At 39.0% G+C, this 14983-nt stretch overlaps 1 protein-coding gene across 4 annotated transcripts in view; it reads left to right on the forward strand.

Moving 5' to 3' along the window:
- LOC111854400 (protocadherin-19-like) overlaps positions 1–14396 on the forward strand; it is a 52413-nt gene extending 38017 nt beyond the window's left edge. For all 4 annotated transcript variants that reach the window (XM_023832316.2, XM_023832317.2, XM_023832313.2 and 1 more), the window contains exon 5: positions 12060–14396. In XM_023832316.2, the coding sequence (XP_023688084.1) occupies positions 12060–12610 (551 nt within the window). In that variant the 3' untranslated portion in view covers positions 12611–14396. The remainder of the gene's footprint in view (positions 1–12059) is intronic.
- Positions 14397–14983: the final 587 nt, after the last annotated feature.

The following is a 14983-nucleotide window of genomic DNA, read 5'->3' on the forward strand; positions in this document are numbered from 1 at the left end:
CGAACTTATGTGCTGTCAAGGAGTTGACTAGGCATACAGTATGTGCATCTAAGCTGAGCTTCCAATGAATACGCAGTTATAAGTGCATTACTTATCACTATTATTACAATGACGGGACAGCAGGCATCTTTGTCAATTATATATCACAGTCTCTAAATATAGGCAGTAGATGTTGAATTAAAAACTTAATTGATCTTTTTTAACCAATTAGCCAACATGTTGAAAAAAACAAACAAAAAACTTCATTTACTATTGGACTGCTAAGAATATTGTGCTTGTCATATGATAAACATCACCAGGCCATAGACTGATTGGCTATCCTGTCAAATAGAGTGTGTAGCATGGCTGGTGAGAAAGAATTGGTGCCAAAAGAGGCTCTATTTTGATGTTGATTGTGTGGATATGGTTTGTATTTGAAAAATCCAATGTGGACCAATCTATTGTGTTTTGCAAACTTTAATACTGTTAATACAACAGGTGGCAACACAACCACTCTTTTTAAATGATTAATTAACATTACTACATACATTCCAATAAAATACTGGTCTATTTTGTGGATCATAATTATTACCAAAAGTATCATGATATGACATTCTTTCTCCCAAATCAGTCTCTTTCAACAGCCGTGTCCCCCGCCCCTCAACCCCCCCCCCCCAGTATTGGTGCATGATGGGAAAAGTCAAACACTTACAAGAAGCATGTCTGTTGTTTGAAGGTTCTTTACACTAGGATGAAGACGTTAAATTTGCCATCTGTAAGACGTGACCAAAAAGCTGTACGTAAATATAGTACCCCAAAGATAATCATATGAATAATCAGTTTAATCGGACACTTGCAGTGCCATTTTTATTTGAAAAGGTCATTTTAAATATTTTGCTTGAAGAAAGGTAATTTCATTAAAGAAGTGATAAAAATGTTTTTTTTTTTTCCAAATTACAGTGGTACCTTGGAACACAAACTTAATTAGTTCCAGAAGGCTTGTTGAGTCATTTGGTCGACAATGGGAGACATAGAGTTCAAAAGAGGACGAATTGTTGATGCCCTTCTTGCTGGTGCATCTGTGACCAGGTCAGCAAGTCTTTGTGGTGTATTGAGAGCCATGGTATCCAAAGTCATGTCGGCATATCACCATGAAGGACAGACCACATCTGACAGGATACCATTTCATGGTGGACAGACCACATCTGACAGGATACCATTTCATGGTGGACAGACCACATCTGACAGGATACCATTTCATGGTGGACAGACCACATCCGACAGGATACCGCCATGAAGGACAGACCACATCTGACAGGATACCATTTCATGGTGGACAGACCACATCTGACAGGATACCATTTCATGGTGGACAGACCACATCCGACAGGATACCGCCATGAAGGACAGACCACATCTGACAGGATACCATTTCATGGTGGACATCATGTTCATGGTTCATCATGTTCTCTGATGAGGCGCTCTTCACTTTAAGGAGGCTTATCACCTAGACCAGGGGTGGCCAATCTTGACTCTTGCTTAGCCAGAGTGAAGCACGGGGGTGAGCTGGTTTGGGCTGCAAAATCATGGCATTCCCTAGGTGGGTGCATCACGGCCAAGGACTATGGGACCATTCTGGAGGACCATGTTCAATCAATGGTTCAAAAACTGTACCCTGAAGGTGGTGCCGTGTATCAGGATGACAATGCACCCCTACACACAGCAATACTGGTGACAGAGTGGTTTGAGGAACATAAAAGTGAAGTTGAAAATCTAATCCTAACCCTTTCTTCACTGGCTTTCTGTTCCTCACAATACTGGTGACAGCTAATCAAATAACAGTGTTTTCTTTCAAAGATAGCGTCTCCAGCCCATAATTCTACGTGGTGTGACACATCTCCTTAGTGCCTACAGGGTTGCCGTTATACTTTACCTGAAAATAAGCATAGTCAAGCGAAATGTATTTTTTATCGGCACAGGATGACATTAAAGATACAGGCGGAAGCAGGACAAAATATTTTACAAATTAATTAATTTACATTAAACACCTGCAACAAACCCATACAGCAAATGGAGCGTGAATGTCATGCAGGTTCGCTGGCTGAAGATCCTGAGACTAAGCAATGATGTATGAATTCATAATTTGAATTGACCATTATGACATAGATTTCTTAAAATATTTGATCTACCCATGATGTTTTGCATTGCAATCTTTTTAATCTCTTGCATGTTTGTGCGTTGCTGCGTATCCCTGTGTGTAACAGGCAGTGTTACTACTGTATCTTGACAACGTGCCCCTTAAAAAACACTGAAACACTGCGCCATTGACTTCATACCAGGTTTTTTTTGGTCAAAAGTGCATTTGCTTTCCACTGCCTCAAGTTAACAATGTGCTCGTGATGCACTTGGCCATACCAATACGCTGGCGGGCGCTGCGTCGGGCTCATGCTGGCACAGACCATAGATATCATGAGCAGACACTTGCGTCACGCCTGGTGCCGCCTTGCGCTGGATGCTAAATAGGGCCCTACCTGTTTTTGTCCTATTTTCCATTAAATGGCACAAAATGATATGACATCATTGGATTCATACTCTGGATAGCTGATTAACTCTGAATCCAGACACCCCTCATCAACCTCTTATGAGAGTAAGAGGTAAATAGAACAGTTTTATTTTTTATTGGGGGAGAGTTAATGAAGAATGAAGGTCATTTCCCTGCATAAAAGAAGCAACAATACATGATGCAATCATTTGCATTCTTGCTGCAAACAACACTAACAAAGCTGACTGAAAATTTTGCTGCAGACTTGTTCCTATATAACAATTTTTATCTTTTTGTGAATAATTCGGTCAGATTCATAGCAGAATTACATCTACCGAGCAAAAAAAACAATCACATTCAGTTACTGTTTTGTCCTCAAGTTTTCCCAAGTATGGTCCTTAATATGCTATTCTTATGTCTTATGCTATTCTAGTTTTATGCATCGTACACATGGCACTGCAGCTGTTAATGAGCTACTCCTGCTCTGTAGAGGGGAATATTCTTCCTGACTGACATGGCAGGTCGCTGGAAGCCTGTGACTGCAGCACCCCAGTCGACCCTTTGTGTTGATCTGTGGATGCTCTCCATTCCATCGCTATCATTCCATTGATACACTTACAACTCACACATCACAAAAGAATTCCCTATTAGCGGGCCCAGTCAAGCCACTATAAACATTTGGAGTGCCCCATCCTGCCCAATCAGCCACAGACATCTTAAATATATATTCAAGACAAAACCAAAGAACTTCTGCAATATTTATTATGCTTTAGCTGTGGGAGGCATGACGCTGTAGTAGTGAGCGTGGTCGCCTCACACCTCTGGGACCAGGGTTCAAGTCTCCACCGTGGCTCGATGGGTGTGGAGTTTATGTGTTTTCCCGCCGTGTCATTGTGGAGCTTCCTCTGGGTACTCCAGTCCCCCCCCCCCCCCACCCCACACACACACACACACACACACACACACACACACACACACAGTCCAAAAACATGCTGAGGTTAACTGGAGAAATCACCCATAAGGTGTGTGAGTGAGTTAGTGCTCTGCAATGGGTCAGTGCCCCGTCCTGCCTTGTTTCCCCGCCTTGCACCCATAGTCACCAGGATAAGCCCTGACCAGGACAAGCAGTTACAGATGATGGATGGATGGATGGATGTTTTACATCTTTTGCTGTAATAATAATAATAATGGTAAAATGACCACATATAAATCATATATAAAGTCCCTATCCTAAATTTTTAAAATATAACACAGACACTCAGGCTGAGCCTGAAGGACAAGGTTGTATTATTATATGGGTCAAATGATGCAGGCTGTCTCAGGGTGACAAAATCTGATTTGACGATGGTCTATTAATCTGCTGTAATGGCATTAATGATTATATTGCATTAAAATATGGGGAATGATGCTAATTTACAATGTTTAAATTTAAATATTGAATTTAATCTTAAATAAGCACTTGTAGATTCCCAAAACCCAATTTAATTTAGCCGAAACATAAATTGGTTTGTGATGTACTATTCCTTTCATGTTGTTTAATTTTAAAGTAAAACACAAAATGATAAATGTTAATAATTTGACCTGTCAACAACTAACATATCTATCTATCTATCTATCTATCTATCTATCTATCTATCATTAAATCTTTCAGTGCAAATGCACTATGATTATTCCTTTACATTGAACATTATGTACAAATCACAGGCATATTCAATTTTGGTATTAATTTTGTGAGTGAATTGAGATTGTGTGTGTGGGTGTCTGTGGACCTAAAGGCGTACATCTACAGCTTTGGTTTGAAACGTACTGGGGGAATGTATGTGCTCCTTTATCTAATTTAAAATGAATGCCAGGTGTGAAGATTTAAACATTTGCCTGTAAAGTAGTATTTAGAGATTTAGATCTTAATATTTTGGACACATTTATAATCTAAACATTAAAGGTGTGTGAAGAAGATCTTGAAGTTGAGTACTTCAGTTATATAGTATTTATGTATAATGTAATTCCTTTAATACATAGTGACTTGTACTTCCCGTTAGATGTATACAATCTAATTGCACCGGACTTAAAATCAGATAACTGAAGTAGGATGACTAGAAAATGAATGAATGAATGAATGAATGTGGCATGTGATTTTAGGATCAACAATGATCTGTAACTTCAGAGCATATCTCAGTGTCTGCTGCTGCTTTATGCTCGAAGCTTTAGATCAGCTTAGTGAAGCACCAGCTAAAAACACACACATGCCACATGCTGGAAAGTGGGCAGGAAGTCAAGGTTAACGCTGCTTTTTTCCCCTCAATATTATTGGTGTGCAAGGAGCTTGGGGGGCCGGGGGGTGGGGGGGCCACTACCTCTCTTATCCTTCTCCATATCCCTCCATGTTTAATGAGAGCATCTGGGACTTTTAAGACCAAGGAAGAGAGGACTAACTCTCAAGTCTCTCGACTTCAGCAAGCTTGGCCTGACCCACACTGGAAATGTGGCCAAGTTTGACTTCCTGTAATCAAAGCATTGCATTCAGTCTGGTGGCCGTCTGCTATCTCTGTCATTGACCTTTCCAGGAAATTCTTTCCCCTCTGCTCAGCTTGGCTTCGCTTGCATGCCAGGAAGGCATCAAAGCCCTAATGCCCAGTGAGAGACCCAGAATGGATGTACACTTTTTGTTACAGAATACTAATTACCTTCTTATTTGATCGTGTTGCTTCCTGGATCAGAATTTGATGGAGCGTTAGAGTCAAGGAAAATACAGACATTGCTCTGTAACGACGGGTCCAAAAGAAAACAGCTCTGACTGGGCCATCCCTTTATAATTCCAGGTTTTCTGCTCAATGATCACTGAGATCATTGAACAATACACTGCAATGAAAGAGGCAACCAATGACATTTTGGGGTGCTGACTGGGTGGGTGGAAGGCTCCAGTATGAAAAGCCAACAGGGGAAATCAGGAACAGGAACCAGTACACAGGAAACTGGCTTGAAATGCAAAAAACTACAAATCCAAGCCCAAAACATGGGAACAAGAAGCTATACTTATTTATAGGGATGCACCAATACAGATACCAGTATCGGGCTGATACTACGCTCATATGCTAATACTCATACTCAATACCATTTCATTGCAACATTACATTAAAATTCAAAGCCACTGCATTTTTTGTGCTGCCCAATCAGATTTTGGAATCTAGTGAGAGATTTATCAACCACAATAATTTGGGAAGGATAAATGCGCAGAACACTGGCATTGGCAAACTGGCGAGTAAACACAGAGGATGTCGGCGGTTTGGATGTATTTTAAGATAAGGGATGATGACAGAAGTAAAGCAGATTGTAAGCTCTGTTTTGCTAAAGTGTCAAGAGAAGGAAGGGACAACATGTCATTTAACACAAGCAATTTGATCAAACATCTAAAGACGCAGCATAGTGCACAGTTTGCTAATGCTGGCAGAGAAATATATTTATATATATATATATATATATATATATATATATATATATATATATATATATATATATATATATATATATATATATATGCATGTGTTACATTTTGTCTTACAAAGTTAGGAAAGCTTTGTTTGACATTAAACCTGATGTTTATGCATTGACCTTGGATACAAGTGATTTCTGAATAGTAGCCCTATCATAAAATCCACCTGTGTGAAGCATTTTTTGTAGATCATACTGTAGAAGCGCTGAGTCAGGTCTGTCGTAATTCTTGATGCTGTACTTCAGGGGTGGCCAATCTTATCCACAAAGGGCCGGTATATATGCGGGTTTTCGCTGCGGCTCCCTAATTAGTTGACTGATTGGCTGAGGAGTCCTCACACCTGGGTTTGAACAGTTGACCTAAAGGTTACACCAAAAACCTGCACACACACAGCCCTTTGCAGGTAGGACAGGTGTATCACTGTTAAGCTTCAACTTGCAGACACAGTTCTTCATGTATGCTTGTCCATGTTTGGTAGCTTGTGGGAGTTTTACTTGCACAAAAATGTTCCATGGGCAGGGCAGAAAATGATTGTTTCAGAGAAATAACCAATCATATTGCAGAGGAGATGGGTCCAAGACATTTGATTGGTGACTGATATACTTGAAATGTTAGTGATGGACTCTTTTCCTCTTTGAAAACTCATATTGCAAATTATTAGACCTCTTTTATAATTGACACATTCTGTTCACCTGACTCACCTTTGTATTCTGATTAGTTACTTCAAGATTGACAAAATAACGCATGAAAAAGGATTGTATTTTGCCAATCCTGTGTGTGCGTGTGTGTGTGTGTGTGTGTGCGTGTGTGTGTGTGTGGATTTACTGCTCACACACTGAACTGTTATAGTTTTTGACAGCAAGTGGTACTACTACCGTGTCATTTACGACAAATGTCTGGCAAGAAATCGCTGTCACACATATTCATGAGATACCATTTTGTGTACTTATTGTGGTCTCATAAAGACACACATTAGTCTGAGAAGTAAAATTAATCAGTTTATATAGCAGCATGGCAAATTATAAGGCAAAATGATACAAGAGATGCCATTTTAAGTCATTAAAAATCACTGCTTTGCTTTGCGGTAATATCTCCCATGATTTACACGTAACCTACTGGTTTACATAATCTAGGTAAAAGATCATTCACTGACTGTACATCAGGGCTGCCCAACTCCAGTCCTGGGGGGCTGGAGCCCTGTGTATCTTAGTTCTTTCCCTGTTCCACCACAAATGATTCAGCTCAAGAGCTGTGTGGTAATTAACACAAGGAGTTGAATCAGGTACGTTAAATGAGGGGAAACCCAAAAATGTGCAGGGCTCTGGCCCCCCAGGACTGGAGTTGAGCACCCCTGCTGTGCATGATATGATTCATTTCTCAGATAAAATTTTACGTTTACCAAGTTTCAGTTTATATGTAAGAGCCTGATTTGTTTTGTTCAGTCCTCCATGCCTAAGCAAGAGAGTTACTTCAGAAGAAGTAAAGTGATGTTTTGGTTATAATTGGACATGGTGGGCAATGCAATGACAAATTCAATTAGTAGCTTAATTTGGAAACTTAAAATCTCTTTCCGCTACACTCTTTAGGTTACATGGAGAAAGCTGTTGGTGCCAAGATTATGTTAATAAAAATGGGGTGGGGGTGGGGGTGGGGTGGGGTGGGGAGGGTGTAGAATGATGTTTAAAAACATTTTCATTTAAGTTTGAAAATATGTTTATAGATCTAATAGACTAGGAAGATCAGTGAAGCTTTTGGTTCACCGTGTGACCATGATTGGATATTAATTTTAATCTACTTTTATCTGTAAATCATATGTATAATGCTCTGAGCCCCTGAAAGTATTGTAGTTATTAATCCATTAACTCATTGTACTTTGAATGAACACAATGGAGTTATTTATAGTAATGCAAATGTACTGTGAGATCTCGCAAAAGGGCTCATTATTTTTTCTTCTATTCATTTTTATCATCTCCCGTGTGCCATAAGGGGCTCTGTCATAACTAAACAATTCATCAACTTTTATCATAAACTCATTGAATAAATTAACTAATTAGACTTTAGCGTTTTTCCAGTCTTCCATTGTCCAGTTTCTGTGAGCCCATGTCCACTGTAGCCTCAGTTTCCTGTTCGTAGCTGACAGGAGTGGCACTCGGTGTGGTCTAATCCTACTGTAGTCCATCTGATTCAAGGTTCGGCGTGTTGTGCGTTCAGAGATGCTCTTCTGCATACCTTGGTTGTACCGAGTGGTTATTTGACTTTCATTTACCTTTCTATCAGCTTGAACCAGTCTGCCCATTCTTCTCTCTCCTCTGCCATCAACAAGGCATTTTCTCCCGCTCACTGAATGTTATTTTCTCTTTCGGCCTATTCTCTGTATACCCTAGAGATGGTTGTGTATGAAAATCCCAGTAGATCAGCAGTATCTGAAGTCATATCAGCCCATCTGGCACCAACACTCATGCCACGTTCAAAGTCACTTAAGTCACCTTTCATCCCATCCTGGTGTGTGATATAAACATCAATTAAGGCTCCTGACTCATATCTGCATGAGTTCATACATTGTGTTGCTGACATATGATTGACTGATTAGACATTTGCTTCAGCAAGCAGTTCAACAGATTTACCTAATAAAGTGTCCAGTGAGTTTATGTTAACTGTATGATTTGAATTAACAAAAAAATGAGTTTAAATACAAATTGGAAAAAGAGATTCAATTTTAAAATTCAATTAAAAAAATATGGGTCAGTTGGATTATTTCCACATAATATACAGTGGTTTTGTAAGTAAGTAATACCATTATTGTGATAAAATATCTAAAATATTCACATAAATGTCATGTTAAGACCCAGCTCCAAACTTCATGCAGAACTGGCAGCTTTGATTGTAATTATAAAGCATTTCTGTAATTATATAGCATTTCTGTAATTATATAGCATTTCAACTACGGAACAGATATTCTGTGTCTGAAATTGTCTCAATCCCCTTGCTAATGATAAGATATAGGAACACGAAGTCACCAAGTAATAATGCCATTAGATGTGTAATTTAATATTATCATTTTTTTGCAATCTTGGAATTGAACTTATCGCCCAGTATCAGTAATGTCCCTGGCAGAGCGTCACCACTTCAGAGGCTACTGGTTTTCAGGCTGCATTTTAACTGGAATCATATATATATAACACAGCTTCCTATCTTATTTAGTCCAACTGCATGTACAGTTCTGTATATCCTCACGTTTACAGCATTGCATTTTTTTCTTGTCCCCTGCAGCCAGTTTTGAAAAATCCAGCTGAGATCATCAGGAAGTATTCCCTGTACTCTACCCCTTAAATCCATCCATCCATATTCTATACCTGCCTGTCCCATAACAATGTAAAATTCTAAATTATCCTGTGTATTTGGCATTGAAGACAACTGGCAGTTTATCACTTGTAGATGATGGGAGAGTCGCTCCTTTATGGTCGCTTTCCTGCATTATGCCTGGGGTTGAGATGGAGTACAGGATATCCAAGGAGCCATATAAAAGCTTTTAGGCTGCATAGCCGTCTACTGGCTGCTTGTACAAAATGGATAAAAAGAAAATTCAGCTGAACTTTAGTGGCACGATACAAGCGGGCTGTGACCTGAGAGTTTATGCATGGCTAAGAACATGGACTGCAGAATTTCAGCTTTGTTTGTAATGCATTAGAAAGAATGTTTTGGAAAAAAATGACCTCTCTGAGTCATCTCAGTGAGGCTAAGTGAAAGTATCCATGTCTGCATATACATAAAGACACACAGCTCCATTTGCATTACAGTATAAAGTCTAAGTTGAACGCTGAAAATGAAACATTTATCATTTCAGATTATTCTCCCAATCGTTGATTAATTCAACAGAAATGTTCCTCTGTACATAAATGAATCCACCCATGTTATATCATTGTTGTGGTTATTATCATCATTATTATTAGTAGTAGTAGTAGTAGAAGTATTTGACCTGTTTTCAGTAATGTGCTTATGCGGAATGTTTATGTGCATTAGGAAGGAGTCTAAGCAAAATGCATGTCAGGATGTTGACCCATCAACAGGATTGTTGCACTAATTCACATATTAATGTCTCAGCAAAAAGCAGCGGCTGAAACATGTCTCTGACTGAATGGTTTATTTCTTGATTAGATTAAATAGGTGGTTATACTAATTTGGGTCTGTTGCTGCACACTGCGGGGTTCCTGCACATTACGGAGACATATGGAATTTCATTTAGCTGTTTTCCGTGTCTGGATAAGTATGTAAAAGGGAATAAAGTATGCGACTATTTTGGTATTTCGTTATGGAATTTTAAAGTGGAGAATGTGTAGGAACCCTGACAGCACAGAATACTTTGATCAGATTTCTCTGTAGTTCAGCAAAAACCAGAACAGATGATTTTTAAAAAGAAAAAAAATACACTCACAATGAAGTTACTGCTGCTCCACCACATGTTGATAGTTGTTCTGTATTTTCTTTAATCTAACATTTCCTAATTATCTTTATTCAATTAGTGGGGACCATTGACTTGAAACAGCTATGTAATTTGACCTCAAAATGAAGGCAAATAGTGCAAATTATAGCCTGATTATAATTTACTTTCAAACATCAAACCATTTGCAAGCACAGGAGAATGGCCACGCTGCCGTCCGTCTAGCACAATATGTGTGTTTGTGGGATTATACGTGTTTGAATACTAACATAAATATTTTAACATTTGTGTTTTTAGTATGCTACACTTCATTTTAGTCAAAATTAATAATAAAAAAATCTTTTATCCTAACAAACTGAGTATAATCTGTACACTTCCATTATTTTCTGAATGTTTTTTTTTTTTTTTGGAAGTTGTGAAAATGCTTTCTCCTTGGTAAAGCAAATGAAGATGAAATAACATGAGAGTCTTTCGTTTAGTATTTACTGCGTATATTTCTTGATTTTATTTATGACAGTATTGTTTGAATGGACCCAGTTTCCATCCTGTCATTTAGTATCGATAGCAGGAAGCCTGTCCCAGCCAAGGAGCACTGGGCTCACAGAGCCAGCGTGTCACAGGGCACACAAGCTCACAGGCTGTGGGCGCTGTACAGGGAAACATCATCTCACACAACCGCTGGGACTGTCAACAAAAGCGGTATTTGTGGTGTAAAGCCATCCATCATGGGGTGAGCATGCAAACACAGAGCAGGGAGAGAATGTGATGCAGCCATGCTTTTTAAAGTACATTAACATCTTTTGAAGGTAAAGAAACTATGAACTATCACCTCTGTGGATAGAACATTAGTAAGTTATTCTTGTGCTTACATTTGTTTTACTCACAAGGTTATACATACCTGTACATATATAAAGGGTCTGACATCATAACTTTCTAAAGATAAGTTAAAAAAACAGATTTTCATGAAATGAAAGATGAATTGCTGATGTCTTTATTAATAAGGTAGATATTGATCGGCTCCTGCTCTTTATCGACATCCAAATTCAGAGATTGATGACAGGCCGATTTTCTGTGAGTCTCATTGGAACCTGAAGTAGGTTAAGGAGCATGACGACATGCCCATCTTCAGTCTTTAAATATCGATATAAGTGTGAGGCAGACATGCCTCTCACAGTCAAGGAAGGGTAGGAAAGGCAAAATTGGTGACTTTTCATAGACCTTGGCATTTTTGAAACCAGCAGTGTAGGCTTGACAGATCACCCAATTAAAACTCTACCTACAACCAAGTCCTGTCAATCTGATCTATGGGCCAAGTTTTATACACTGGACAGTGATGTGGAATTTCCCCACAAAGCTGTGTGTCAGTCTCCCATAGCAGAGATGAGGCAGGAGAATAAAAGTCTGTCTGATGTCTCAACACCAAATTGATTATGTTCACATTTGCATGTTATGACTACTGTCTGAGGTGAATGTTTATTACAAATACCATTGTTTAAAAAAAAAAAAAAAAAAAAACATGGCTGAATTTAGGTCAAGATGGGCCTTTCTGATTTTAAAAGCTATATTATGCTAAATGTTTATGCTAAGTGTTTAACACTTTTTCTCCACAGACCTGACAGATAGCTTCCACTGTCAGGAAGAGTGCCGGATTCTGGGCCATTCGGACCGGTGCTGGATGCCGCGCCTCCCCGCCCATGTCAAATCCCCGGAACACAGCAGCAGCGTCATCACCCTCCCGATTGAGCCACCCACTGTGGACGCTCCGCCCTACAAGGACTGTGGCACCAAAAGGACTTTCGCCACCTTTGGCAAGGACGGCCCAGAGGATCACGAGCGGTGTGAGCCGAAGGGGCGTAGGACAGTGGAGGCGTCAGCATGCAGCCCGAAAGCCAGTGGGATGGTGAGGGAGGCAGGTAATGGCCAAGAGGTAGCCAGCCCCCTGTCCTCCCCCGTGCACCTGAAGAGCCCTCTGGCCAAATTTCCCTCCACCTACAGCACTCTGAAACGGCGTGATGCTGAACGGATCACCCAGCAGAGCCTACTGCGGCAGGCAGAGGGGAAGGACAGCGAGCCTGATGTCCGGGACATCAAGCAGGGCCTGCATGACTGTCAGGAGAAGAGCTCTCCTGAATCTAAGCGCCTGAAGGACATAGTGCTGTAAGAGCACAGGCATCGCTCCATTGCTACCAGTCTTTGTTCGTGTTGTAACAATCAAAAACAAGGAAAGAAAACATTTACAGCACAACTTATGTAATAGAATTTCACAGAGATAGATGCTGGTATTCCTGCACCTGCAAGAAAAGATCGAGGTTTTTACACCTGATCTATCTCTCCTCCTGGCACGCTGGAACGAGGGCTTTACTAGTTACTGTGTAACATGCCAAATTCCACAGAATTTATTCAGTTATTTATGGTTCCTTTTGTTCGTGTGGATAGAAGCTTGAAATTGTGAAGTAATTGTTTTATTTCTGTGCTTTACACAATATTACTTTCTGCTGTTCTGCAGTTTGTTGTTCCTGTGTCTTTCCGTTTTAATGTGACCACAGTTCCTAATGGAAAACAGAACGTACAAACTAAACCATAAATACACAGTCAGCCATGACAAAAATGGAAGGTCTTTATGGTACTTTAGTATTATTATTATTATTATTATTATTACTTCTACTATCCAGGGGCAACACTAAACAAAGCTAAGCATGTAGGAATGCCATATCCATCCAATAAAAGTTTTATTTCAAACGAACCATATTATTTGAAAACTCTGGAACCCATTTGTGACTGTGGCCACTGGGACTATTAACTGTTCTCTGGCCATGGAGGCTTTCAAATGTTCGGTCACAGAGCTAGAAAATAGAAGGAACGGATATGTATATATGGTTTACAATGAACATTTTTCATAAACTTGTGACAATCCCTTTAACGTTTCCTTTCAAGACAAAAAACCTAGTTATTATCTGTGTTCGACGGGTTCAAAAGTAGAGTTTGTTACACAAAGAAATATATATAAATATATATATATATAACATATATGTAAGCCAGAATCGTTTTTACTTTATTTAAAAATGTTTAACAGAATTGTTATTGTGTTTGGTTCTTTTCGGTAAGTTAAACCTTTAAATCAACAGGTTTTTTCATAAACCTTTAAATAATCATTCCTTTATTTTCAAATTAAATTCTGAATCTTGTTTAATATGTTAATCTTGGCAACTTGCAGTCTGTATGTTGTTTACTGGTCTGTTCTTGTGCCATAAAATTCCTGTCAGCTATGTGGGCAAAAAAATTAATAAAAACAATTAAAAAGAGATACAACCTACACCTATAGTAGTAATGTCATATAAATGAGTTTTGAGTGAAAAGAAATCAGATATTTAACTAGCAAAGGCTGTGGGACAATCAGCATTGCAAGCTGGTCTGGTGACTCCAAACAGATCTTACATTTTTTAGGACCCTGAATTTAATTCATTTCATACGTACAGTGTACAGTGCAATTTGAAAGATAGCTGGCCCCAAAGCACTTTACCGACAAATAAAGTAAAGCAACAAATCAATACAATTTGATTTATGATCTTGGCCTACATTTTTCTTAACAGTCAACAGGTTGAATAATGAGGAAAATGTGATGATTGTTGGTGAATTATACATGTAACACTATGGTGAGAAGCGTTAATGTTGTGGCTGTATTAGAGCACCCGCCCAGACAGCTGAAGTAACAGATTTTGTGATATTTCATAATGAAATTGGTTTGGATTCAAAGAAAGTATTAGGAATCACTTTGTTTTCCCTAATTGTAACATTTTGGTTCCTTTGCCATTTTAATAATTATAAGTAACAATAAAAATGGGCATAAAACTTAAGTGAATGTTCAGGCTTCACCAACCGCTTCTGGTAACATGAACGTAATCACTGAATGTACAAGATAACTTATTATTAAAATATTTAGTGTACGACGCTTTGAATCCTTGTTTTTTTTTTTTTAAATACTGATGCCTTTGTGTGCCCAGTATTGGGGTGACAGTCCAATCCCGACGGTCCGCAGCCTTATGTCCTACGCTGCGTCGGATAGGCCGTAGGTGAGGTTGACCAGGATAAGATGTTAGAAGATAAACACAGCTTGGTCTGGAATATTTATGTATAGCTGCGTATGCAGCACAGAACAACCAAAAAGAATGGCTTTAAAATGTAAAGCGCAGGTAGGATAGTCGATGTAAGTGTTTTAAATTGTACAGTACTCAAGACCTCTGCCTCACAAATTGGATATGACAGACCTATCTAAACAAGCCTTTCCAGCTCATCAGACCGTGCTCTTTTTGTTATGGACATTATTGCAGCAAGAACATTTATGGACTGACAATTTATATTGAAATTTCATGTGTTCCATATATTACCATATTTCATTTCTCAGCTGTGGGAAGACAGAAAGCCACAATGCTCATGAAAGCACAGAATGTAGACAAGGAATGAATAAATTAACTTGGTTTGTTTTTCGAACCAAAAAAACTCTTGCCAAAAAGGCCAAAACATTTCATTTGTCAAA

This window comes from Paramormyrops kingsleyae, chromosome 18 (assembly GCF_048594095.1).
Source record: "Paramormyrops kingsleyae isolate MSU_618 chromosome 18, PKINGS_0.4, whole genome shotgun sequence".
NCBI lineage: Eukaryota > Metazoa > Chordata > Actinopteri > Osteoglossiformes > Mormyridae > Paramormyrops > Paramormyrops kingsleyae.